This window comes from Zeugodacus cucurbitae, chromosome 2 (genome assembly GCF_028554725.1).
Source record: "Zeugodacus cucurbitae isolate PBARC_wt_2022May chromosome 2, idZeuCucr1.2, whole genome shotgun sequence".
NCBI lineage: Eukaryota > Metazoa > Arthropoda > Insecta > Diptera > Tephritidae > Zeugodacus > Zeugodacus cucurbitae.
This window is the reverse complement of record NC_071667.1, coordinates 57973112-57998328: the sequence shown is the minus strand read 5'-3', so window position 1 is coordinate 57998328 and position 25217 is coordinate 57973112. Positions and strand designations below refer to the sequence as shown.

General features: G+C 35.0%; 1 protein-coding gene across 6 annotated transcripts in view; it reads right to left on the bottom strand.

Annotated features, from left to right (window-relative positions):
• LOC105214562 (acetylcholinesterase) overlaps window positions 1-25217 on the bottom strand; it is a 187490-nt gene that overhangs the window by 74893 nt on the left and 87380 nt on the right. For all 6 annotated transcript variants that reach the window (XM_054225983.1, XM_054225977.1, XM_054225979.1 and 3 more), the window contains exon 6: window positions 24514-24721. In XM_054225983.1, the coding sequence (XP_054081958.1) occupies window positions 24514-24721 (208 nt within the window). The remainder of the gene's footprint in view (window positions 1-24513; window positions 24722-25217) is intronic.

The window sequence follows — 25217 nt, the reverse complement described above, 5'->3', positions numbered from 1 at the left end:
CCGCACTAATATGCGTACTACAACAAGTTCAACTGCATTGCTTACGGTATTTGCTTGCAGCTGCAGCTGACAAGTGCAACCAGCCGAGACAATATGCCAGCTGTATAAACAATGTCAAGAGTAGCAAGTCATGTGGCAACATCAACGGCAACAATTAAATTTGCAACAACAACTCTCGTGAAATGTAACAACATCAACAACACTTTATTAGCAACATTGGCAAGATCATTATAAAAACAAACAACAACAACAGCAATAGTTGATACACACACTGCATGAACTCTCTTATACAAATGTATAGCTAACTATGCACTTGTCGTGAGTGTGAGTAGAAAAGCAAGTGCACCCCCATGCACTTGGGGCACACTCGCGTGTAGTAGCACGCTTTCTTTTCTAACTGTTTTGTTTTGGTTATTAGTTTATGCGTTAATGATTATGCAAATGGTTATGGTAGTTGTTGTTGCCGCCATTACTTTCACTTTCCATTTCGTAATACTTTTGGTTCGCTGAATTGTAGATTTTGTTTTATTAAGTTCAAAAAGGTATCGATAATATGTACCCCCTTTTGATCCACCCCGTTTTTAACTCAGTACTCTCTTTTTGATTTATATAGTATCTCGAAATCCGAGTGAGAGCTAGGTGAAGCAATTGCCGATTTTACCCATTGAAGCACAACTTTAAGAAAAATATTATCTCTTAATTTCTATAGAATTTATGAGATATTTACAAAATTATTCATAAGCACTGGGCCCTCAAGTCCGTTATCTGTGTTATAGTCCGATAATAATTTTTAGATGATGCCAATAAAGTTTTGCAGCTGTAATATTTGGTATATCGGTTGTTATATGTGGTAATCTAAGTAGTATTACTTTTTTCAATCGACTTTTTTTGATAAATCACGCGTATTGTTGTTCAGTATTGTTTGGCATTTCATCATGTAACGACTTAGGCATGAACACCGTTTACAAATTATTCAACTTTATTACGAATATTCACGATCAGCAAATAATGTGTTTCGCTCAACTTATGGTCCACACACCCAGCTTTCATAATTCTATACTATTTGACCGAATAAACCACGGCCAAAGCACGCAGTGAAGAAAATTTAGCAGCCGTAGTTGAGAGTGTACACGAACACCGAGGAGAGTCGATTCGACGACCTTCGCAACAACTCGAACGACTTGGTTTATTTTACGTCGAGATCTTATATTGAAAGCTATATTTTGTAAGCTTGGGGAAGAACTGAAGTCGCTCGACCTGTCCAAGCGACATCGCCTCGTTCCATGGGGCGATTCTATCGATTCAGGCCTTCGAGAAAAACATCACGCATGTTATTCGCCAGTTATCACCAGTTATGCTCGAACGAGTCATGGAAAATTGGACTCAACGGATGGTCCATCTGAGACGTAGCCGTAGCCATCATTTGAAAGAGATATTCTTTAAAAAATACTTTCGAATGAGAATAAACATTCCACATAAAATTTGAATATTCTGTGTTATTTTTCTTTAAAAATTAGGGAACCTCACGCCATTTTATAATGTCTTTATTTTTTAATGTCTTGTAGATGACTTTGGTATCTTTTAATAGGGTTCTGGTTAAAAAAAAATATTTTTCTTCTTAATAGTAAGAAATATCAACTTTGTTCTGTCTAAAAAACTCGACTTTTCTCCTTTTTATACTCTCGCAACAAAAGTTGCTAGAGAGTATTATAGTTTTGTTCACATAACGGTTGTTTGTAACACCCAAAACTAAACGAGTTAAATATAGGAGTGAAGAGTGGAGTTCAAATCCGAATGTCTGTCTGTCCGTCCGTCCGTCCGTCCTTCCGTCTGTGCAAACTTATCTTGAGTAAACATTCAGATATCTTGATGAAACTTGGCACACTTATTTCTTGGCACCATAGGAAGGATGCTTTCGAAAATGAGCAAAATCGGACTACTGCCGCGCCCACAAAATGGCGAAAACCGAAAACTCATAAAGTGCCATAACTAAGCCATAAATGGGAAGTGGGCGTGGCCCCGCCCCCTACTAAGTTTTTTGTACATATCTCGCAAACCAATAGAGCTATATATACCAAACTTTCTGCAGTCGTTTTTTTAGCCACTTCCTAATACAGTCTAAAAATGAAAGAAATCGGATCATAACCACACCCACCTCCCATACAAAAGTTAGGTTGAAAATTACTAAAAGTGGGTTAACTCACTAACGAAAAACGTCAGAAACACTAAATTTCACATAAGAAATGGCAGATGAAAGCTGTACTCAGATTTTTTTACAAAATGGAAAATGAACGTTGCGACGCCCACTTATGGGTCCAAAACCATATCTCCGAAATTACTCTACCAATTTCAATGAAATTCGGTTTGTAATATTTTCCTTGCTTCGAAATGATATGTTGTGAAAATAGGCCAAATCGCTTCACAACCACGCCTACTTCCTATATACCATAACTTTGAAAACGATCTGAATCGTTTACATTACAATGTATAAAATAAGAACTAGTGAAGATATCGGTGCAGAACTTTGCACAAATACTATGTTTATAGTGTGGCAGCCCCATTCTAAAAATCGCCGAAATCGGACCATAGATATTTTAAGGCCCCATATATCGAACACGAGGACTTCTAACCTAATATTATGGTTTCCAACTTTCAATGGACTTTACGTTGGATGTTTTTGACGCACAAATATTCGACCAGATCGGCATTCGGACTTCAACTACTATATATTTAAAAACGTAAATATGCTTACATTTTTACTTTTGTGTAAATATATTTCCATTTATATTTCGCTCAACTCATTTGGGCACATAATTATGCATTCGCATGTTTTTAACCGTAATTTCGTTTTTGCTGAATGTGTTAAATCTTTTTTCACGCATTAAAACTGTTAATACCACAATTCCACAGTTTGTTGTTGTTGCTGTTGTTGGTTTTCTTTTTTTCATTTTTGCAGCTCGTTACATTTTATTGCACTTCCACCAACAACCATGTGCTTCACACTTTGCGGTTTGTTCTTTTCATTTTATTATATTGTATTTTTTGCTTTTGTTGTTGTGTTTGTTCACACACACACACACACACACTCGCATCCGCTCACCGCCACAAGTACAATGTTCGCATTTTTTAACAAATTACAATTATGTAAATGGCATCGTTAAAGTATGCCAACACAGCGGGTAAGTGAAAAAGTATTATATACAACAGCAACAACAACATGAAGAACAACAACAACAGCAGTCAGTACACTTCCGGTTTGACTGGGCTATCGGCACGACGCTCACACACTCGTTCGACGCTCGCACACATTAATCTGTTTCGTCAGCTGTTTTGTTGTTGTTGTGCTTTTGACTGTTTCGACTTTTGGGCGCACCGGCGTTGAGATTAATGCGATTATATCCACAGTTTTAATTTAACAGATTGTAAAAGCGAATGCACACACACATACATATGTATATACATACATATGTATATGTATATGTATGTGTGGGTATGTAGGAATGTGTTTGTTTTTGTAGTTTGTTTGTGGTTATTTGTTTTTGTTTTTGTATGTGTGTGCGGTGGTTGTAGCGCTGCTTTACTTACGTTGTGGGTTGTTCTTAAAATTTAATTGTTATTGTTTTTGTTGTTGTTGTTGTTGGGCGCGTGTGTCGTCCGCTGTTATCACGCTGTGCCACTTTTCAACCTTAATGCGTTAAACGCGCTGCGGTTGCCACTTGCGATTGCGATTACACATCAAGTGCGATAAGCGCCACTCACTCATTTGTATATTTGTATGCGTGTGTGTGTGTTTGTGTGGCATATAGGGTTATATCACCTTAAGAGTTGAATATTTGTGTGTGTTCTTAATTAAATGTTTTCGTAATTTTGGTTAAGTTAAAAGAAAATGTAAAGTGTAATTAGTCAAATCATGTTATACTAAACAAATAACCACAAAATTATATTAAGTCAAAAGGCTGTGGTGGAGTCAGCTTATATTAGCACATATACTCCTATATATACACATTTAATATATACTATTCTACATAGATTAAAGTTAAAGAAATGTCGGAACAAAAATAAGTAATTTAAAAATTTCGACTCTGCAGTTGAGAAAAGTCACAAGGGACATTAACCCATTCGACTCGCTTGGCTATAGATTCCAATGGACATTTCTTGAAACATTTAAGGAATTATTATTTTAGCACTCTGTTAAAAAATAATTTTGAACTATACTAGGAACATATGTAATTCAATTATTCTAAATCCTTCAATATCGACACCAAAAGTGACCAAAAGTGACACTTGTATGTATGAAACCTTTTAGCCGGTTATAACCGAATCAATGATAGCGTGCCACTTCTCTCTTTCCTTCGCAGTGTAACCAAGTCGCTCTCCACCTGGTCCCTCCAACGGAGTGGAGGCCTTCCCCTTCCTCGGCTTCCACCAGCGGGTACTGCATCGAAAACTTTCAGAGCTGGGGCACTTTCGTCCATTCGTCCAACATAACCTAGCCAGCATAGCCGCTGTGTTTTTATTCGCCGAACTATGTCAATGTCGTCCTATAACTCGTACAGCTCATCGTTCCATCGTCTGCGGTATTTACCGTTGCCAATGTTCTGAGGACCATAAATTTTGGGAAAAATTTTCCTCTCGAAAACTCCTAGTGTCGTCTCATCTGATGTTGACATCATCCACGCTTCTGCCCCAAAAAGCAGGAAGGGAATGATAAATGACTTTTAGTTTTTAGTTTTTGTTCGTTTAGGAATTTTCCTTTCAATTACCTACTCAGTCCATAGTAGCACCTATTGGCAAGATTGATCCTGCGTTGGATTTCGAGGCTGACATTATTATCGGTGTTAATGTTGGTTCCTAGGTATACGAAATTATCTACAACTTCAAAGTTATGACTGTCAACAGTGACGTGGGAGCAAAGACGCGAATGCGCTGACTGTTTGTTTGATGACAGGAGATATTTCGTCTTGTCCTCGTTCACCACCAGACCCATACGCTTATCCAGTCTGGAGAAAGCAGAATAAACGCCGCAGTTGTTGCTATATCACTATCATCGGCATACGCCAGTAGCTGTACACTCTTATAGAAGATTGTACCTTCTCGATTTAGCTCTGCAGCTCTTATAATTTTTTCCAGCATCAAGTTAAAGAAGTCGCACGAAAGTGAGTCACCTTGTCTGAAACCTCGTTTGGTATAGAATGGCTCGGAGAGGTCCTTCCCAATCATGACGGAGCTTTTGGTGTTGCTCACCGTCAACTTACACAGCCGTATTAGTTTTGCGGGGATACCAAATTCAGACATCGCGGCATAAAGACAGCTCCTTTTCGTGCTGTCGAAAGCTGCTTTAAAATCGACAAAAAGGTGATGTGTGTCGATCCTCTTTTCACTGGACTTTTCCTAGATTTGGCGCATAGTGAAGATCTGGTCAGTTGTAGTAGATCTAAAGCCACTTATTGACGGTGGGATTTAGTCTTTCCACCAGTAAACTTGCTAGAACCTTATTGGCGATATTGAGGAGACTTGAGCCACGATAATTTGTGCAGATTGTGGGGTCTTCCTTTTTGGGGATTTGGCAGAGTACACTTAGATTCCAATCATCGGGCATGCTTTTTTCCGACCATATTCTGCAAAGAACCTAATGTATGCACCTTATCAGTTTTTCCCCACCGTATTTGAATAGCTCGGCCGGCAGTCCATCGGCCCCACGGCTTTATGGTTTTGTTTTCATGCGGGTAATTGCTATTCGAAATTCTTCATGATTGGGCAATGGATCATCGGTTCCATCGTCGTTGATTAGGTAATCGAGTTCGCCATTTGCTGGCTTTGTTCTTTCACTGCCAATCAGCAGTCTGAGGAGTATTTCCTACACAAACTCAATATACTCTGGGCTTAACTTTTGTTCAAACAGTCTCAAATAATGAGTTGTTAACCCACAAATCTGATCTTTCTGGCCATGTTTATTCACTATAATGTCTTGAATGTAGCCAAATAAGGGTTTCAACTCTTCTGCCACCTCTCTGATTAGATTTACGACTTTCGGTTAACATTTCATCACTTTTGTCAACGTTTTCGTTCGTTTTAGATGTGTAAGGTAAAAAAAAATTGGCTTTTCATGGTGGGTAAACAGAGTAACACGGTAGTCATTCCTGTAGCTTTCAGATTAATATAACATAAGCGTTGGTATTACGCTTCCCGACACAAGTTCTATAATATGAACATAGTATTACATGTCAACAGAAGTACGTATGTGTATTAAAAAATGGCATTGTGTAATCACAATTTAAAACATTTGGTTTTATACGAATTTTCTTTTGCACATTTGATAATATTTTTGAAGTGAATGTCCCTTCCGGAAACGGATCAGGATTTATATCCTAACAAGGACTGCAAACGAGGCCATACATCTCAGAAATACATAGGGGATTTGTCGGTTATCACAACAACAATCAACTTTTAAAACTGCTAATTATCGCACTGATTCAAACTTAGCTTTTGATTATACCAAAAATGTTGTCTGTCCAACATAAATTTCTAAATTTTTCCATGGAATACAGGTCGTATGAGTAACATTAGTGCTCCTTTGTAATAGAGACCCACAGAGATATTAATTTGCTCAAGTTTGTTTCTCCGCTGATAATAATCACTTGAAATTTGTCAAACCATATCTTGCTACCACTGATTGGCCAAATACTTATGCAGAAAAAATATCGACTTTAATCAACATTAAAGCATTAGAGGATGACAAAGCAAATAATTTCGCACAAAAGTAAATGTAAATATATACACAGCGAAAACAGCTGGTAAAATAAGGCGAAAAGACAATAGCAACAACAACAATAAACAAATATAAAGCGTAGTATTATGTATAGATTGACACATATAATACATGTAAGTATGTATGTATATGTGGAGCAATGCTCACAGAAGCACCGAAAAGCATTGCCGCAAACAGTAGCAACACTCGCTAATACATACATATGTATTTTCAATTTACATGCGCTCAAGGACATGCAAAAAAGTAAATTTTATTTCAGCTCAAATACTATCAGTCAGCAGTGGGCATTGTGCGAGTGCTCTGCAGTGGCAAGCTAGTGGCAAACGTAGCAGCAGCAGCGAAGCTAAGCAAAGAAGCCACTGTTGCGATGCCCCTCTTTGGTTGCTTCTTCTTCCTCGTCTTCGTCTTTGCTGTGACATCTTTAAATATTTATCTTTGCTGCTTAGTTGATGTTGCCATTGTTGTTTTAGTTGTTGTTGCTTACCAAACTTCTTTTTTCTGCGCTAACTTTTATTGTGTTTGCAGTTAGATAGTGTATAGTATACGAGTATATAGCTGTAGTGGTGTTGGACACAGTGATAAGCATACTAACGCTTCGCTTGGCTCATTGCTAACTGTGAATCCTGTTTATGAGTGTGTATTTGTGTGTGATGGTGTGTGTGCGTGAGTGCTTATTGTGCGTACACGCGTTAGTGGTATCGATTTCTACAAATTATTTACCAGCAGCTATCCCACACCCAGAAATAACAATAACTACAATTCAATACATATTATTTAGATATTTATAGTATACTTTGATATGTATATGTACATATACATGAGTGGATACACAGTGGCATATGTACCCAAATGTAAATTCAAACATTTATATTTCGTAAATACATTTTGCATAGTTTACGCGTACATGCCAGTCACTCTTAGGAACTGAGCGCGAAGACGATATTTCACTTTTTATTTGTAGCCCGAAAAAATATGTTTCTTAAGAATTGCTTTTTTCTAATGAAAAACAACTCGTTTATATCACATAATTAGAATTTTAAAACAATCCTTCTATATAACTACCTGTGGCGAATAATTTAAAATAGCCGTAAGTAAGTGGGGGTTTAGATTTATCTAAATTAAATTATGAAATTATTAACAAAAATCTTCCTCTTTCCTTACCACGTAAATCAACTTCATGGAAGAATTTTAAGACACACAATCCTTTTCTATTTCTCTTCTTTCACAACGGTCTTTCATCAACTTATTAACAACGAGTCTATAATACAGACTTTCTTTAAAAAATCGATAAATCTATAAAACAAGATTTCTTTTACAAATTAACCAATTCCGAGATTAACGCCCTAGTGCAAATCGCTAGTGTACAAAACCTGCAGACAATGGATGGCGATTCGTCTACGAAAGCAAAATAAAAGATTCTTCTTCATATCAATACACTTTTCAAATCAAACCAAACCAAATCGTATTTGTGTTCGAAAAAGGCTAAGTTCGGGTGGAACCGGTATAAAGTGCAATAGAACAACGAAAATCAGCATATTATATGGGGACTGAGGTAATTCCTGAACCAATTTCACTCATTTTCACCACCAAGGTATACTATATTCAAGACTATACGCTCACTGAATTTTTATTAGATATCACACATATTAACCGATATATGCGGAATAAAGCCCACCGGAGGTTTGATAACCCAATTATAAGGTATATGGGAGCTAGGGGTTGTTATGACCCTATTTTAAACATTTTTAGTACAGAGACAGACAAGACAAGACACTATTAGAAGAAACAAATTTCCTCTGGATTCCATTAGAATATCTGACATTTCGGTGAAAAATTACCCTTAGGCACTGAGTTCTTTATGTTCGATATCTGGGGCCTTGAAAAGTTATAGTCCGATTTCGACATTTTTTCCACAAGTAATGCCACAGTTCAAATACGGTCTTTGTGTAAAGTTTTATTCCGCTATCTTTATTGGTTACTAATGTATACATTATAAATCAGTTGGAATTCAAAATTGAGTTATATGGAAAGTGGTCGTGGTTGTGTGTACCGATTTCGCTCATTTTCCATCCGTATCATCAGGGTGTCAAGAATGTGTTATGTATTGAAATCGGTCGAGCAGTTTCGGAGATATGGTTTTTGACCCATAAGTGGTCGACGCCACGTCCATTGTATGAGTGCAGCTCTCCCATGTCAATTTTTCTGTCAAATTTAGTGTTTCTGATGTTTTCCGTTAGTGAATTAACGCACTTTTAGTAATTTTCAACGTAACCTTTGTATGGGAGGTGGACGTGGTTATTATACGATTTTATCCATTTTTATGGTACGTAAATGGGTACGTACGGGAAACGACTACAGAAAGCTTGTATACTACGACTATATAGTCTGGTAGTATATTGGTTTGCAAGGTACAAATCTTATTAAGGAGCGGGACTACGCCCACAATTGTAAATATTACAAAATGAGAAGACAGAAGAAAATATTGGTAAGTATTCTCCCTGAGAGTAGTTTTTGTTATTATTGGTTTAGAAAAATCAACCAATAAAATTTCATCTCCAATCTTTTAAAAGCAGGTTCAAAATTAAAGTGATTTTAATTAAGACTAATGCATATACATATAGCATCTACATACCTTCATGCTACATTGTTTCGAAGACCAAATGTGAAAAATAAATAAAAACTAAAAGCAAAAATGCAAAAATTTTATATTGGAAGAATAACTTTGTCATCCTATGTCGACCAACTTAACAAACTTTATATTTCCAACTCAAACAACAACACTCACTAGTAAGTCCTGCGTAAATCTGCATAACTAGAGATTTTGTTTTTACAGAACTGTTGTAAAAATTAAACAAAAGTGAAGGCGCAAAAGCGTGCTGCGAGTGGAAAAGTAAGCAGCTGTACAGAACAATCACAACTTTAAAATAACAGAGGGACAAAGAACTGGAAAAAAATAAAAAAAAAATATTTTCAGCATTGCAAGTGAAATTGTAACTGTATTATACATATGTAAACAAGACTCATGCTACAAAAGCGCGCAGAAAGTCAGCGAAAAAGTTGTACTGAGTATTTCATGTATTTTTATACATTTTTGTATATGTACAAAAACAGGGTGATTCAAATGCATGCTTATTTAATAAATAATAAAAAATCAAAAACTATGCTACTTTAATTTTTTATATCAAAAATTCTTTAAAAAAATTAAAAAAAAATATTTTCAAAAAAATTGTTTAAATTTTTTTAGGTTTTTGAGAAAATAAAATAATAATAAATAATTTATAAGTTTTGGTAACACCCTATATGTATGTAGTAGAAAGTAATACTACTACATATCAGCGTATCTTCATGCCTGCCACAGCACACCGCGCTCCCCAACAACTTCTACACTGCAGCTTTTCATTATACTTTAGCACTTTTAATACAAAGTATTCATTTTTCTTGCCTTATTTTGCCGCCAAATGCTGTTTTTGTTGCTATGTACTTTAGTTATTTACCTGCCGTTTATTTTTTTGGTAATTACTCGCAATTTTAGGGCACACGTGCCATGTCGTTGCCGCGTCGTCGCATGGTTATACACATTTTCCCTTTTTTCTTCTTCACATACTCACATCCATACATACTTACATATGTGCACATTAAATATGTACGCTACCTGCGTATTTACCGCCGTGCTTAAAAGAGCAGCAGCGCTTTAAGAGAGGCACGTCGCCCGTCAACTCATATGTGCGCGTATGGTTGTGTAAACACACACATATATGTATATGTATGTGCGCATATTTTTTCTTATTTGTCCTTTTCATATTCCCCTTTTTTAGTTTAGTTGTCGGCTGGCGCTTTTGATGACTGTCACATTTTTTTGTTTACCACCAGCAATCTACCTGTCACTCGTACGTTTGCCACATGCCTCGTTGCACATGGTTGTGAATGCGGCAAAAGTGTGTGACAATTAAAAACAAAGTGAAACCGCGCCAGAAAAGCATGTTAAACAGCCTTTGCTAGTAAACGGCGTACATGGCGTATGAGTGACATTTTAATTTTTTCGTTTATACAACAAAAAAAACCGGAGTAAGTAAAGACAATGCGCGGTAGAAATTTAATATAAATATAAAGGAAATTTAAAATAAAATAAATTAAATTAAATTAAATTAAATTAGATTAAATTAAACTAAATTAAATTAAATCAAATTAAATTAAATTCAATTCAATTCAATTAAATGAAATAAAATAAAATAAAAATAAATAAAATAAAATAAAATAAAATAAAATAAAATAAAAATAAAATACAATACAATAAAATCAAATAAAATCAAATAAAATCAAATAAAATGAAATAAAATAAAATAAAATAAAATAAAATAAAATGAAATAAATTTAATTAAATTAAATTAAATAAAATAAAAATAAATAAAATAATATACAATAAAATAATATAAAATAATATAAAATAACATAAAATAATATAAAATAAAATAAAATAAAATAAAATAAAATAAAATAAAAATAAAAAATAAAACAAAATAAAATAAAATAAAATAAAATAAATTAAAAATTAAAAATTAAAAATAAAAAATAAAAAATAAAATAAAATAAAATAAAATAAAATAAAATAAAATAAAATAAAATAAAATAAAATAAAATAAAATAAAATAAAATAAAATAAAATAAAAATAAAAAATAAAATAAAATAAAATAAAATAAATTAAAAATTAAAAATTAAAAATAAAAAATAAAATAAAATAAAATGAAATAAAATAAAATAAAATAAAATAAAATAAAATAAAATAAAATAAAATAAAATAAAATAAAATAAAATAAAATAAAATAAAATAAAATAAAATAAAATAAAATAAAATAAAATAAAATAAAATAAAATAAAATAAAATAAAATAAAATAAAATAAAATAAAATAAAATAAAATAAAATAAAATAAAATAAAATAAAATAAAACAAAATTAAACTAAATACAATAAAATTCAATTAAATTAAATAAAATTAAATAAAATATAAAATCATACAAAAAAATATAGATTTATGCAATGCAATCCATAAGTGTATATACATATATATCATATATTATTGTTCGCCTCCATACGATATAGAGATAGCCTATTAAAATTCTGCCCAATAGTAAAATTTTAAATTTTTTAAATTTTGCCCTGGTCGAAAAGTTCGAGTTATGATAGGAAATTGGTAAGAAATTTGGCTTCTATTGCCAATTTCAGAGTTCTACTTACGGAGAAATTCGAGTTAAAGAAGTTTGAGTTATGGAAGGTAATTTGTATAAAATTTGATTCGTAAACGGTATTGCCAATTGAAAAATTCGAGTTATGGAGATCTTAGAGTTCTAAAAGTTCGAGTTATGAAAGTTGCATTGCAAAATAAAATTCACTATTTAGTATTTGTCTGGCATGAATCAAACCCTGAGATTTTGTTCAAATTGTCTGCCTCTGATATTATTCAAATTCAACTGATTCCTCAGCATTTATTAATTAAATACAAAACAAATACTATTCTACATACCACACCTCGTCACATGTACTTATACGAACTTGACCTACAATTATCACGCACATAAAACAAAAACTTTACATTTACAACAATATGGCATAATGAATGTGCCACACTGCGTATACGCAACATGCCGACAGAGGCAAACCGATCATATGTTTGTATGGGCATTTGTCAGCACCATTGCGGCCGCGTTGGTTTCGCGCGTTCAAGCGGAAGTGTAAATCACACAACTGGCACGAATGAGTTATTTGGCAGCACGCTGCGTGGCAGGCACTGTCTTACTTCGGCAAGCGTTTGGTGTGAGCAACTACAAGTACTTGTAGACAGGAACTCATAAGTGGTTGGCAAAAAAACCTGAATATATGGGTTGGCCGCTGAATATTTTATGCAAAAGTGCCACAGCGTAAATGGCGATACACATATACGTACGAATATAATATCATTAAAACGTAACAGAGGTAATTACGGGTACGTTGGGGTATTAATGGTACCGTTATATACTTATGTATTGTATGTGCATGCTAAAATAATATGGAGCAGGAAATTGTAATTTTAAGTGAGTTTGATGTGTAATTTAAGAAAGATAAATAAATATAAAGTTCAAGAATTTTCAGCGAAGGCAAAATAAGTGAATTATCACATTTTTTGGAAAGCGGTGCTAAGATTTTTTTTCGGATTTTTATACTCTCGCAACAAATGTTGCTAAAGAGAGCATTATAGTTTTGTTCACATAACGGTTGTTTGTAACACCCAAAACTAAACGAGTTAGATATAGGGTTATATATACCAAAGTGATCAGGGTGAAGAGTGGAGTTCAAATCCGAATGTCTGTCTGTCCGTCCGTCCGTCCTTCCGTCTGTGCAAGCTGTAACTTGAGTAAAAATTAAGATATCTTGATGAAACTTGGCACACTTATTTCTTGGCACCATAGGAAGGTTGCTTTCGAAAATGAGCAAAATCGGACCACTGCCACGCCCACAAAATGGCGAAAACCGAAAACACATAAAGTGCCATAACTAAGCCATAAATAAAGCTATGGAAATAAAATTTGGTATGAAGGATCGCACTATGAAGGGGCATATTTGGATGTAATTTTTTTGGGGAAGTGGGCGTGACCCCGCCCCCTACTAAGTTTTTTGAACATATCTCGCAAACCAATAGTGCTATATAAACCAAACTTTCTGCAGTCGTTTTTTTAGCCACTTCCTAATGCAGTCCAAAAATAAAAGAAATCGAATCATAACCACGCCCACCTCCCATACAAAAGTTAGGTTTAAAATTACTAAAAGTGGGTTAACTCACTAACAAAAAACGTCAGAAACACTTAATTTCACATAAGAAATGGCAGATGAAAGCTGCACTCAAATTTTTTTACAAAATGGAAAATGGGCGTGGCGTCGCCCACTTATGGGTCAAAAACCTTATCTCAGGAACTACTCGACCGATTTCAATGAAACTTGGATTATAATAGTTTCCTTACATCCCAATGATATATTGTGAAAATAGGCCAAATCGCTTCACAACCACGCCTACTTCCTATATACCAGAACTTTGAAGACAATCTGAATCGGTTACTTTACAATATACAAAGTAAGTACTAGTGAAGATATCGGTGCAGAACTTTGCACAAATACTATGTTAATAGTGTGGCAGCCCCGTTCTAAAAATTGCCGAAATCGGACCATAGGTTTTTAAGGCCCCATATATAGAACATGAGGACCTCGGTGCTTCTAACCTAATATTATGGTTTCCAACTTTCAATGGATTTTATACAATATATATGACGAATATGTGGGTCAAATTGTGTATTATATAATATAAATAAAGTTAAATAAATAAATTGCGAGAGTATAAAATGTTCGGTTACACCCGAACTTAGCCCTTCCTTACTTGTTTATTTTTGTTTTATACAATTTTCTAATTAATAAGATATAAAACTCCAAATTTAATTAAAATTTTAACAAATCTGTGCAAGATAAAAGCTTTTGAGTTAACCTAAAACCCGTAAAGAATTTCTTTTTTAGCGCAAAAAGCTATCGTATTTTATTAGTTTTCAACCTTTAGAAACATTCAAATATTCAAGCTTTTTACTGTCACGTGGTAACATCTTTGGAAGCTATATTTCATAATTAAGTTATAGAAAACTTTTAAAGCTTCGTAATCACACTTTTCAAGATCCCAAAAATATATGACTTTATTAAAAAAATGTTTAATTTGAAGACAAGTGGAAAGTCCATAGAACAAAATGTTAAATTTTTGCTAAAAATAGCCTTCAAGCCATTTAAGCTTTTCTATTTTAAACATTTATTTTTAATGTTTTTGAAAATATTAAAAGAGAATTAAAAAAAACGTTTATTTTTACGAGCTTATATTATTATTAAAAGTTTACTAAGTCGACTTAAGCACTTTTTACTATTCACCACAGCAGTATGAAGTAGCGCTGCGGATATTAACCAAAAAATTTGCAGTTAATTTTTTTCGCTTTTTCCAACTTTTGAAGTAGAAAAGTACGCGTGCTACTTTCCTCGGCAATACTTTACTGCTTGTAAAGCTTTTGTGTGTGAAACAAGCAAAAAAAAAACAAATTTTTAATGTTGCCGAAGCTCAAACAAGGATTTTCAAGCAGCTGTCACAATGCCACCGCCAAAACACAAGTGCTTTCATCATGTTGGAAAATGCCGCAGGAAGCCCACAGTAAACCGCACAAAGAAAATACACAAAACAAGGCAAAAAAATAAAAGCGAAGGAAAAGCAGCAAGAGACAATAACAAGCTGAAGTGTAACAAAAAGCCAGCAAACTTGGCAAATAAATGTACGCTTGTTGAGAATAAAATTGTGGCTTGGCAAATGAGGAGGCTTCAATTGTATGTACGCAGGCAAGGTACGAAATAATGACAAAAAATGGGCTAAAGGGTGGAAAATAAGGCATAAACGAATTAACGAGCAGGCAAAGACAAACAACAAAGCCAATGCGAGACAGAATACAATGCCTGAGCGCGAAACAACAACAAATATATTTATTTGTATGTACTTAAGTGAAAAAAAAACAAATTTTCTATACTCCCGTTATGTTTTGCGCAGCCTCGCAATTTTTATTATTTTACAATTTTATTTATTCGTTGTCGCCGCCAGCTGTTTTCTAGTTTACTAATACAATAACAAGCGAGCAGCAGCGCATGGGTTGTGTCTTTTGTTGTAAATAACAGTAAATGACCTTGAACTCACAAATACATAGACACGCGCGCACACATCAAATGTAAGCACACAAAACAAACATGAAAAAATGAGCATAGACAAATAGAAAGTAATAGAAAAACGTAGTAAAACACACAAGCATACAAACATACTTAGAGGCGCGCACCAGCACGCGCACACACAAGCACACATATAAACACACTAGCTAGAGTTAGCGACTAATCCTAACCAGCTAAGCAATCAGACAGCCAGGTGTGCTCTACGGCGACTGAGCAGCAAGCACCTCACCTGAGCGAAGACTCACGCAACGCCTAGTCAACACCGTTAAACTAATTTGAAGCAAAAAAGAAAAAGATTGAAATTACAAAATAAAAGCAACAACAAAGGACAACAACAATGCGAACGACAACAACAAACACTTTAACAGCCAACCACTGGCTGGCACAGCGAAAGAGAGCAGCGTTATTAACAGCGGCCACGAACACGACGCGCGCCGAAGACAATGAGGCGAATTCTGTACACAGGGTTACGCTGAGCGGCGAAAATATGTGTACCGTTAGCCGCTGAAAGGTGTAAGTAGCGGTGAGAATTCATATAAATTTATAACAATAAACGAGCTGGAAAAAATCGAGAGAAAGCAGAAAAGTAAACAATTCTGTTATAATCCGTGACGATGAGCGCGTTGTTGTTGACAAGATAACAGCACAGTCGCTAGTGCCAGCGGCTTTTCTTTCACCGAAAAGAGTTAAAAGGAGAGAAACAGTTTTAAGAAAGTTGAGTTGTTGTCAAGGAGAATATGAAAATTGCAATATTTCAGTCAAGAGAGTGAGCAGTGTCTTAGAAATTACTTCTTGTAGTTGTTATGATTGTTTATAATAAGTATATTTCTATTTAAGAATGGTTCTAACCCAATGCAATAATAAAATATTTTTGCAGTCGACCCTAGCTACACCTATTAGTTCAACTTAATGCTTTGAGTAATGAGCAGGAGGCAAAACATCATTTGTTTGTTCAATTCGCCAATCTCTAAGTTAGGATGATTCGAAGGCAAGTATATTTGGAAATAAGTAATAATGTCTGGTGAGCAGATGATTACTTTTTATCAAGTGAACTTTATCATAACACTCTTAACACCTCGAGGACGTGAGCCATACTAATTTTTCAATATTGGAAACATTCACTATTACCATTTGCGCTACAAATAATATTTGCGCAAAATTTTGTGAATTTTCTCAGAGTGTTCGGTTTATTGTGAGTTGTTTTTAAGTCAGTTTCTAAACTTTTACAGTGTGTTGTGTGTTATAAGAATGTCAATATGACAGACAGATGCTACTCGTTGCTCTTGCTGAGTCTTTCCGAACTGATATAAGCATCTTTATGTTATTTTCATAAAAGAGTAACCATAACTTTTGATTGTTTTCCCCCTATATCTCGCCTGGATGCAGTAGGAGGCAGTTGGGGAAGCTTCAGACTTGTTAGAATACCGATCTCCGGACAGCCATAGGTTACCTCTCAGGTTGAGAACCTACAAAATGAGGACCATATGCTACCTCACCTAGAAATCATCCCTGCAGCCACCTATTGGAAATCGAGCCGCCTCTCAGAGCCATCAAGATTGTTTGTATGTGATTGGCGTTCAACCGTTTAGCCGGTTATATCCGAATCGATGAGAGCGCGCCACTCCTCTCTTTCCTTCGCAGTTCGGCGGCAGTTGGAGATTCCAAGTGTAAACAGGTCGCTCTCCACTTGGTCCCTCCAACAGAGTGGAGGCCTTCCCCTTCCTCGGCTTCCTCCGGCGGGTACCGCATCGAACACTTTCAGAGCTGGAGTGTTTTCGTCCATTCGGACAACATGACCTAGCCAGCGTAGCCGCTGTCTTTTTATTCGCTGAACTATGTCAATGTCGTCGTATAAATCGTACAGCTCATCGTTCCATCGTCTGCGGTATTCGCCGTTGCCAATGTTCTGAGGTCCATAAATCCTGCGCAAAACCTTTCTCTCGAAAACCCCAAGAGTCTTCTCATCGAATGTTGTCATCCTACTTAGTCCATAGTAGCACCTGTTGGCAAGAGTGATTCTGCGTTGGATTTCCAGGCTGACATTGTTATTGCTATTAATGCTGGTTCCCAGGTAGACGAAATTATCTACAACTTCAAAGTTATGACTGTCAACAGTGACGTGGAAGCCAATACGCGAGTTCGCCGACTGTTTGCTTGTGCCATCAAGATTACTTTCCTAAAATACGTAAACATCTAACACCACTTTCCCTTTGGTCCGACCCTGTCGAAACAACTCGTTTCCTGAGCCTCCCGTTAGATGACTTCGATGCCAATTTATTTAGACTTGCCGGATCAGACAGATTTTGTTGACCATTACAACAACAACAACAACAACATTTCTTTCAACCTTTTAAATGGTAAGATCACCTAGGTCGGGCTACTCTCCTCATATTTTTTAGCAAGTGATAATTTTTCCAACGATAAAGATCTCTTAGGTAATAAAAATTCATGTATCGGAGTAGAATAAGCCGTTTGTTGTGAAATTTTGCTGAGCACAGAACAATAACTCTGTTGACTTCACCCACAAACCTGTTTCGACTTCACCTAGAGTCAATTGGACGCCTAACCGTAAGAAACACGTTCCCACTTTTTTTTTACAATGATAAGATAAGTCATATACCAGTTAACATCTTCACACCAACCATAGCCAAATTGGATTTCGCTTCCTCTCATTAGATAACTTCCCCTAAAAGTATAACTGTTTTCTCATTATTGAAAAAGTCGCTCGTCAAATGCAGAGAGGTGCGCCATGGGTAGACCTCCGTAGCACACCACAAAAAAAAATGAGACGATTAAAGTATCGTTGGGTCAAGTACATCGCGCTAATAGAAGACTATGTTGTGAAATAAATAGTGGTTTAATCATAAAGTATCGCAATGATCCTCAAGCATAGCGAATAAAGCCATTAAAGTTGATAAAATTAATTTTGTATATTTTACTCAATATGTGGTCATATGTCCAGTCCCTATCATCCTGATGATTTCAAGTATAATTGCAAATATCTTTTACAAAAGTTCTGACGTTAATAAGAATGTTGTTATAATGAAAGCTCGTTAAAAATGTTGTTCACAAAACTGCTGATAACAAAGGAGACTCCCCCTTAGCATGAATTTGTTGCAACTTCGAATGATATTCGCATTCCACATTGTAAATAGGGAATGCATTTCTCAATAATGCAAAATATTATTGCATAAAAATTTAATAGTCAGCGGTAAGAGTAAGCTGTGCGCATCAGTATGCAGCATGATAACGGTACACAAGGATTACGTACAACAATTGTACAGCGCACAACAGCACAGATATTTATTACGAAAAATGCAGAACAGACAACAAAAAAAATTAAATTTATCTGCATTCCACCAACAACAACAACAACAACAACACTTTTGTGCTGCAAATAACTATGAAAGCTTGTTGGACTACAATATAAATGTTTGTAAAATATGTATGTATGTGTGTATGTATATATGGTGTTTGGTTTGCTGCGAAAAATGTATGTTAACATTTTTTTTTTATTCCCGTTATCTTATCATACGTCTGCTGCTGGTCAGAAAAATTTTACATTCACATTTTACCAGAAGTGGATTATCACAAAAAAAAAAAAAATATTTCAGTGATATATGTTTGTTGAAAAGTGTGTGCCAGTGTGCTTTCGAATCGTTGTGTAACAAAGTTTGAAATTTAATATGAAAAAATGCACACCAGAGCAAAATATTGTTGGCAAATGTGAAATACACAATGGACTATGTTTTTGATGTGCGCATTTATTACCCAGCGGAGCAGCAATTCCTTATTTTTACACACACACACACACACAGCCACACAAACATTTACATTTTTGCGCATATTGATAAGCTCTGCTCTGCAAGTTTGTGTTATGTGCTGTTATGTATGTAGCTGCATGAGTTTTGTGTATAAAACTTTGTTTAACCATAGTAAGTAGTTGGTCAATATATCACATAATTTAAGCAGTGTTGCCAGACTGTTTTTGAAGTTAAAAAACTTACACAGAAATTTTGCAAAGACATTTTGATATACGAGTATATTTGATATAAATTTGATTAATGAAATATTTAATATTTGGAAAAATAAAGGGTCTTTCAATATGGACGCTTTAAAAGTAGACCGATAGGGACAGCAAACGACGCCATATTTTTCTCCTGCTCTTTTGTCTTTTCTTTTCAGTAAGATTAGCCATTTCAGCATGGAAAGTTATACGATCCAACAACGAGTCGAAATTATAAAAATTTACTACCGAAATTCGGTGCGATTTATGGGCCGGTGGCGTCATTGGGCCGTACTACTTCCTTGCTGATCAAGACCGGCACGTTACTGTGAATGGGAATCGGTAACGCTCAACGATAACCCTATATTTGGCCTGATTTGGATGATATAGACTTGGACAAAACGTGGTTCCAACAGGACGGCGTCACAAGACACACACCGAATGTCAGAATCGATTTATTGAAAACCAAGTTTGGTGAAAGTGTTATCTCTCGAAATGGCCTAGTCAATTCGCCGCCTCAGACGTGCGATTTGATGCCGTTAGACTATTTTCTGTGGACCTACGTCAAGTTTATGGTCTATGCCAACAAGCCAGCGACGATTGATGAACTTCAAACGAATATCGTACGTGAAATTGTAGCAATATCAGCCGATTTTGATTTTGCTTGAAACCCGTCGAAAATTGGGTTCAGCGTTTGCCCGTGTTGGCCATCCATACATAATGTCAGCGAAGGTACTTTCACCGGAATAAACAATTTAATTAATAACCGTTTTTGTTTGCTCTAATTTTTTAGCGCTCTCATTGGAAACCCCTTTACTATATTTAATTTAATTATAAATTATTGAAATTTATGGCGTTGTATTTAAATCAAAATATTATTTGCTCTACAAGAATTTGCTTATAAGAATAACAAAAAAACATCTCATAAGCTGGTTAAACTATATTGAGGATTATTCCGAATTTGAGAAGAATTTTTATGTAAAAGTGACCTTGAACAATACGAGGGCTGCTATATATATTTCTGGCCTAGGCAACACTAAGTGTTGCCAGGTGCAATCGGACATTTCCATTGGAAAGTTTGACATTTTTTAGCATAACATCACTCAGAACGTTTTGTCATATAATCGTGAATTGTTTTATTTACAGGGAATTAAAAAATTCATCTCGGCCAAAAAATGGAATTAACTCGTGAACATTTTCGTGCGATAATTTTTCACAACTTTCGACGTGGATTATCGCGACAAGAGTGCATCGAGGAACTAAAATCTTTGTATGGCTATGAAGCACCATCCAATAGCACTGTGAAAAACTGGTACAACGAATTCAATCGTGGCCGACGCTCGCTCAAAGGCGAATTCCGTGAAGGTCGTCCAAAAACAGCCGTTGTGCTAGAAAACGTCGACGCCGTACGCGAACTGATAATGCAAGACCCGCATGTAACATACCTTCAGATAGAGGCATGCCTATGCATTTCTCCCACCAGCATACATTCGATATTGCATGAACACCTGGCCGTAAAAAAGGTTTGTTCTCGTTGGATCCCGCACAATTTGACAATCGCTCAAAAAAAGGCTCAAAAAAAGTGCTTCGACAATTGGTTTGAGCGCATGCCAAAGTGTATAAATCTTGATGGAGAAAATTTTGAAAAACAATAAAACCATTTTCGTTGATAAATATTCCTATTTTCATTATTAGGCCAGAAATATATACATATAGACAAATTTGAGTGAAAGCGTCGGTGTTCAGACTAGATAACTGAAGCTTCAAAATCAACGCTATAATAATCCCAATAAATCTGTAATTGTCAAAACTCTCGAATTATTGATATCTTAGTTAGATGCATTTCTCAGGAATATTTAGTTCCCGATCGAAGGACGATATAAATACAAATAAATAAAAGTAAAAAAAAAATCATCCCTGAAGAAAAAGATAACTCATAAACCATTCTCAAAAAAAATAAAACTTTTTTTAACAGTATTACAACTTATTTCCACCCAGAGGAAGACCAGTGAATCGAGAATTTTCAGAAAAAATCTTGAAGATCTCGTTCACGCGGTCAGTTCTAGAATCTTACCCACAGTAAGTAAAATTGAGAACCTTATACTGAACGACTCTACCTTTCATTGGAACCTTTATCAGGACATCTTTGTCTCCAAAAAATTATTGGTAATTGAGTACCATGAATGCTCTCAGTGACGCCATCAGGGAAATCGGATACTGTATAAAATTTGTATAAAACTATTTGAAACTTTCAGATATTAGATGTACCTACTATTGGAGGCAAAAAAATTAGTTAATCGCTAAGATCTTGGATAGAGCACAACTAACTTGAAAGATTGAAAACTCAGTGTGCTCACGTTCCAAAAATACATATTTACAAAGTCATTGGTACTAATTTTGAAAAAAAAAAAAATGAAAACATTTTCGTGAAAAAAATTTGATAGAAGGTTAGAATTGACCACTTAAATAATATATAAAAATGTCTAACATTTCATTCGAATTATATTTCCCGCTTACCTGTAGTTAAAAATTTCATTCTGACTTTAATTTTCAAAGAAGGTTTCTAAGAATAAACATAATACTTTAAAAATGGAGCAGCTTTTGGGAAGTGTTGCGTCAAGCGACATAAATATACAATTGTAAAAATCTAAAACTTAAAATAAGAAAATGAATTGTAAAAGAAATATTAAACAATTGAATTTATATACCTTAAATTATAAAATTTACATACTTACCCTAATAATGAATTTATAACACTAATCTTTTACTTACCTTAATACTAACTTTAGAATAATCTAGTACAATGTTTAACGAAAGATAATTATACTTACCCCTTTTGTAACACATACTTACATTACCACTAGTTTAAGCCGTTATTTTTAGTTTAGGCTACGTGAGCCTATTATATGAAATAAATCTACCTCTTTGAATTGAACCGTGAAACCGCAAGCACGCGTTTTTATTTGTCGGCTAATTAATTTTTCGTTTAATACAGGCAATTTGGTTATTTTTAATTTTAATCGCGCACCCCCTTAACTTTTCGCAATTTTTCGTTTCTCAAAAAAGCTTGAGAATTTTCAGGAAGAATAGATTCAGAAATACTAAAAGAAAGCACTATTTATTGGACAAAATGGAATTGGTGGGTTAAAAAATATAAAATCCTTTTTTAAACTCCAAAAGAAGCTCAAAATATTTTATCAATTCCCCCAAATAAGAGGCTAAAAGCACGGAAAACTTAATGCTGCACAATGGAGTAATAAAAAGAGAAAATATGACCGTAAAATATATATATAAATACTATGTGGCAACACTGGCTATCAGTTTGCGAATGCGCTCCCCTGCCGCTACGCCATAATCGCACATTGCATTTTCGCCATTTTTTATGATGTGTGCGCACATCATAAACTACGAAAAATGCTGCATTTAAGCATAAAAAATGGGAGCTGCGCGAAATCATTGCAGCCGCATGAGTTGAGCGCCGCAGCATATATAAATTTCGCTGTATACATGCACACATACACGACACAGTCATATTATTGTTATCCCCATTCGCTTGTCAACCGGGTCCAGCAGAGCAGCCATCAGCGGCAAGCACATTTTATGGCCTATTTTTTTATAGTTTACGCCCCTCCATCCACATCGCGATGCCGCGAAAGTCACTTTGAGCTTAAACTGGCAACACTCAACACACAGCGAGCGCGCCACGTTTTTCTGGGGCAACTCTGACGTCAGAGTAATAGTTGCAATAATGCAGCATCCTGCTCGCTTCCTCTTTGCACCCAACCTTACAGCACACACACACACTGATATGTATATAGGTTTCACCCATTTCGCCATTACCACTTTAGTGCCGCTCAAATGGGGAAACAAAGTAATTTTGGAAAATGGAGCAGCAGCTAAACAAAAATAACAACAACAATTTTATGAATTGTTTGTTGTTGCAGCAGGCAACTGTGTCGCGCGCCACTAACGCGAATGAAGTGCATGTGGCAGGAAGTTGACTGTTGCCAGTCTATTTTAGCGGTTGCAAGCCAAGCACACACACACATACCTAAATGGATATATATATACATTTATATGTAGATGTGTGCAGTCAGTGGCGGCTGGAGTGTTTGAAAGTGCACTTAGTGCCATCTGCCACACTTTGCTGCAACACCGACTCCATTGTCGTTTTGAGACTAGTTATTTTGTTATTTTTGGAATGTGCGCTTATGGCGCGGATATGATGTCCGGAAGTCGTTGACTTTATTAGGCGTACTTTTTTTCAAAGTTTTCTTTGTGTGCCCTGGAATGTGCGTATGTATGTTGTCAGCAACTTTATTATAACCTCATTTTTTTGTTTATTATTCATTGTGATATTTTTATGCGGATTTTAGCTAACTTTTCCGAAACTATTTGTCATTTTTTGACTTTAAAATTAGAATGGACAATAAATTCATATTAAGATGTCCAGTATTTATCGCTAAATAAAACTTTTATTTTTTTTTTCGAAGATCTAACTTTGACTCTTCATACCATCTGTCATATTAACTTGAGCTAGAAATTTTATATGCCATTAACTCAATAGGAAAATGTAGATTATACCAATATCCATTTTTAGTAACTACATTCTGTAATTAATAATCAATATTTTAAAAAATCCTTTTTTCGAACTTCGAAACCAAATATTTCGATTTTGGAGGCTAAACTTGGAAAATCGGAGAATGCACTTTTTTACTCATGTCGCAATCTCCCGGAAAAATTAGTTTGGTCCAATAGTCCGCTAAGTGTTGTACAGTGTAATATTCGAAATCATCAAAAAAGTTAATTTCGAAATTGTTAAAAATTTTTAAATTTATCCGCATTAAAAAAGCTTGATTTAGATACTATTTTAACCCAAGCCAACTTTCGGTCACCTCTTGTGAATAATATATATGTATATTACTATCAAGCTAATCAGCATTAAAATTAATTCAACAATTAAAATGACTCACCTTCGTCTCTGACATTTCCCATCAGTATATCGTAGCCACGTAAATCAGCTGTTTCCATCATTTTCATGGGATGATCTGGCAAAAATGCGCCATCAATAGTCGGCGCAGATGGAAAACTTAAAATGCCCGAGTAGGAGTTCCATTGTTGTACCGAAATCGTCTTGGCGTCGACGGCACGCATGCAGGCCATCACAGCTTGTGGATTTTCCTAGAGAGAGAGAGTGAGTATGAATTAAAAAAAATATTAAAATGAATTTGAAATTAAAACTTCGGAATATCTTCATCGGAATCTGGAACTGACGATCTACCCAATCTTTTTTTCACACATCCAATTAAAGAAAAACTGCTTTAAGCCTAGCTTACATATTAAAAACTCTAAATACTGGCTCAAATACTTATGAGAAATAGATTTTGAGGTTAAATGGATACGATAGTCTAGTAAAATGGTCAACATATGTTAAGTTGTGATAAAAATGAAATGAAGAAAATGGTAATACATCTTTCTAATGTTTAGAGTTCTCTTTGACTAAAGCTATTGTACCAGTGCCTAAATAAAACCAATATATATTCTCACATTGCCTCTCTTATGACTATAAATCTGCTTATGATAGTCCAAAACCTTACGTACTGCACTAAATTTAATTAGAATCTACGAGAATCACTTAAATTCTAGACCTGTCACCAGAACAGATTTAAAAAATTAT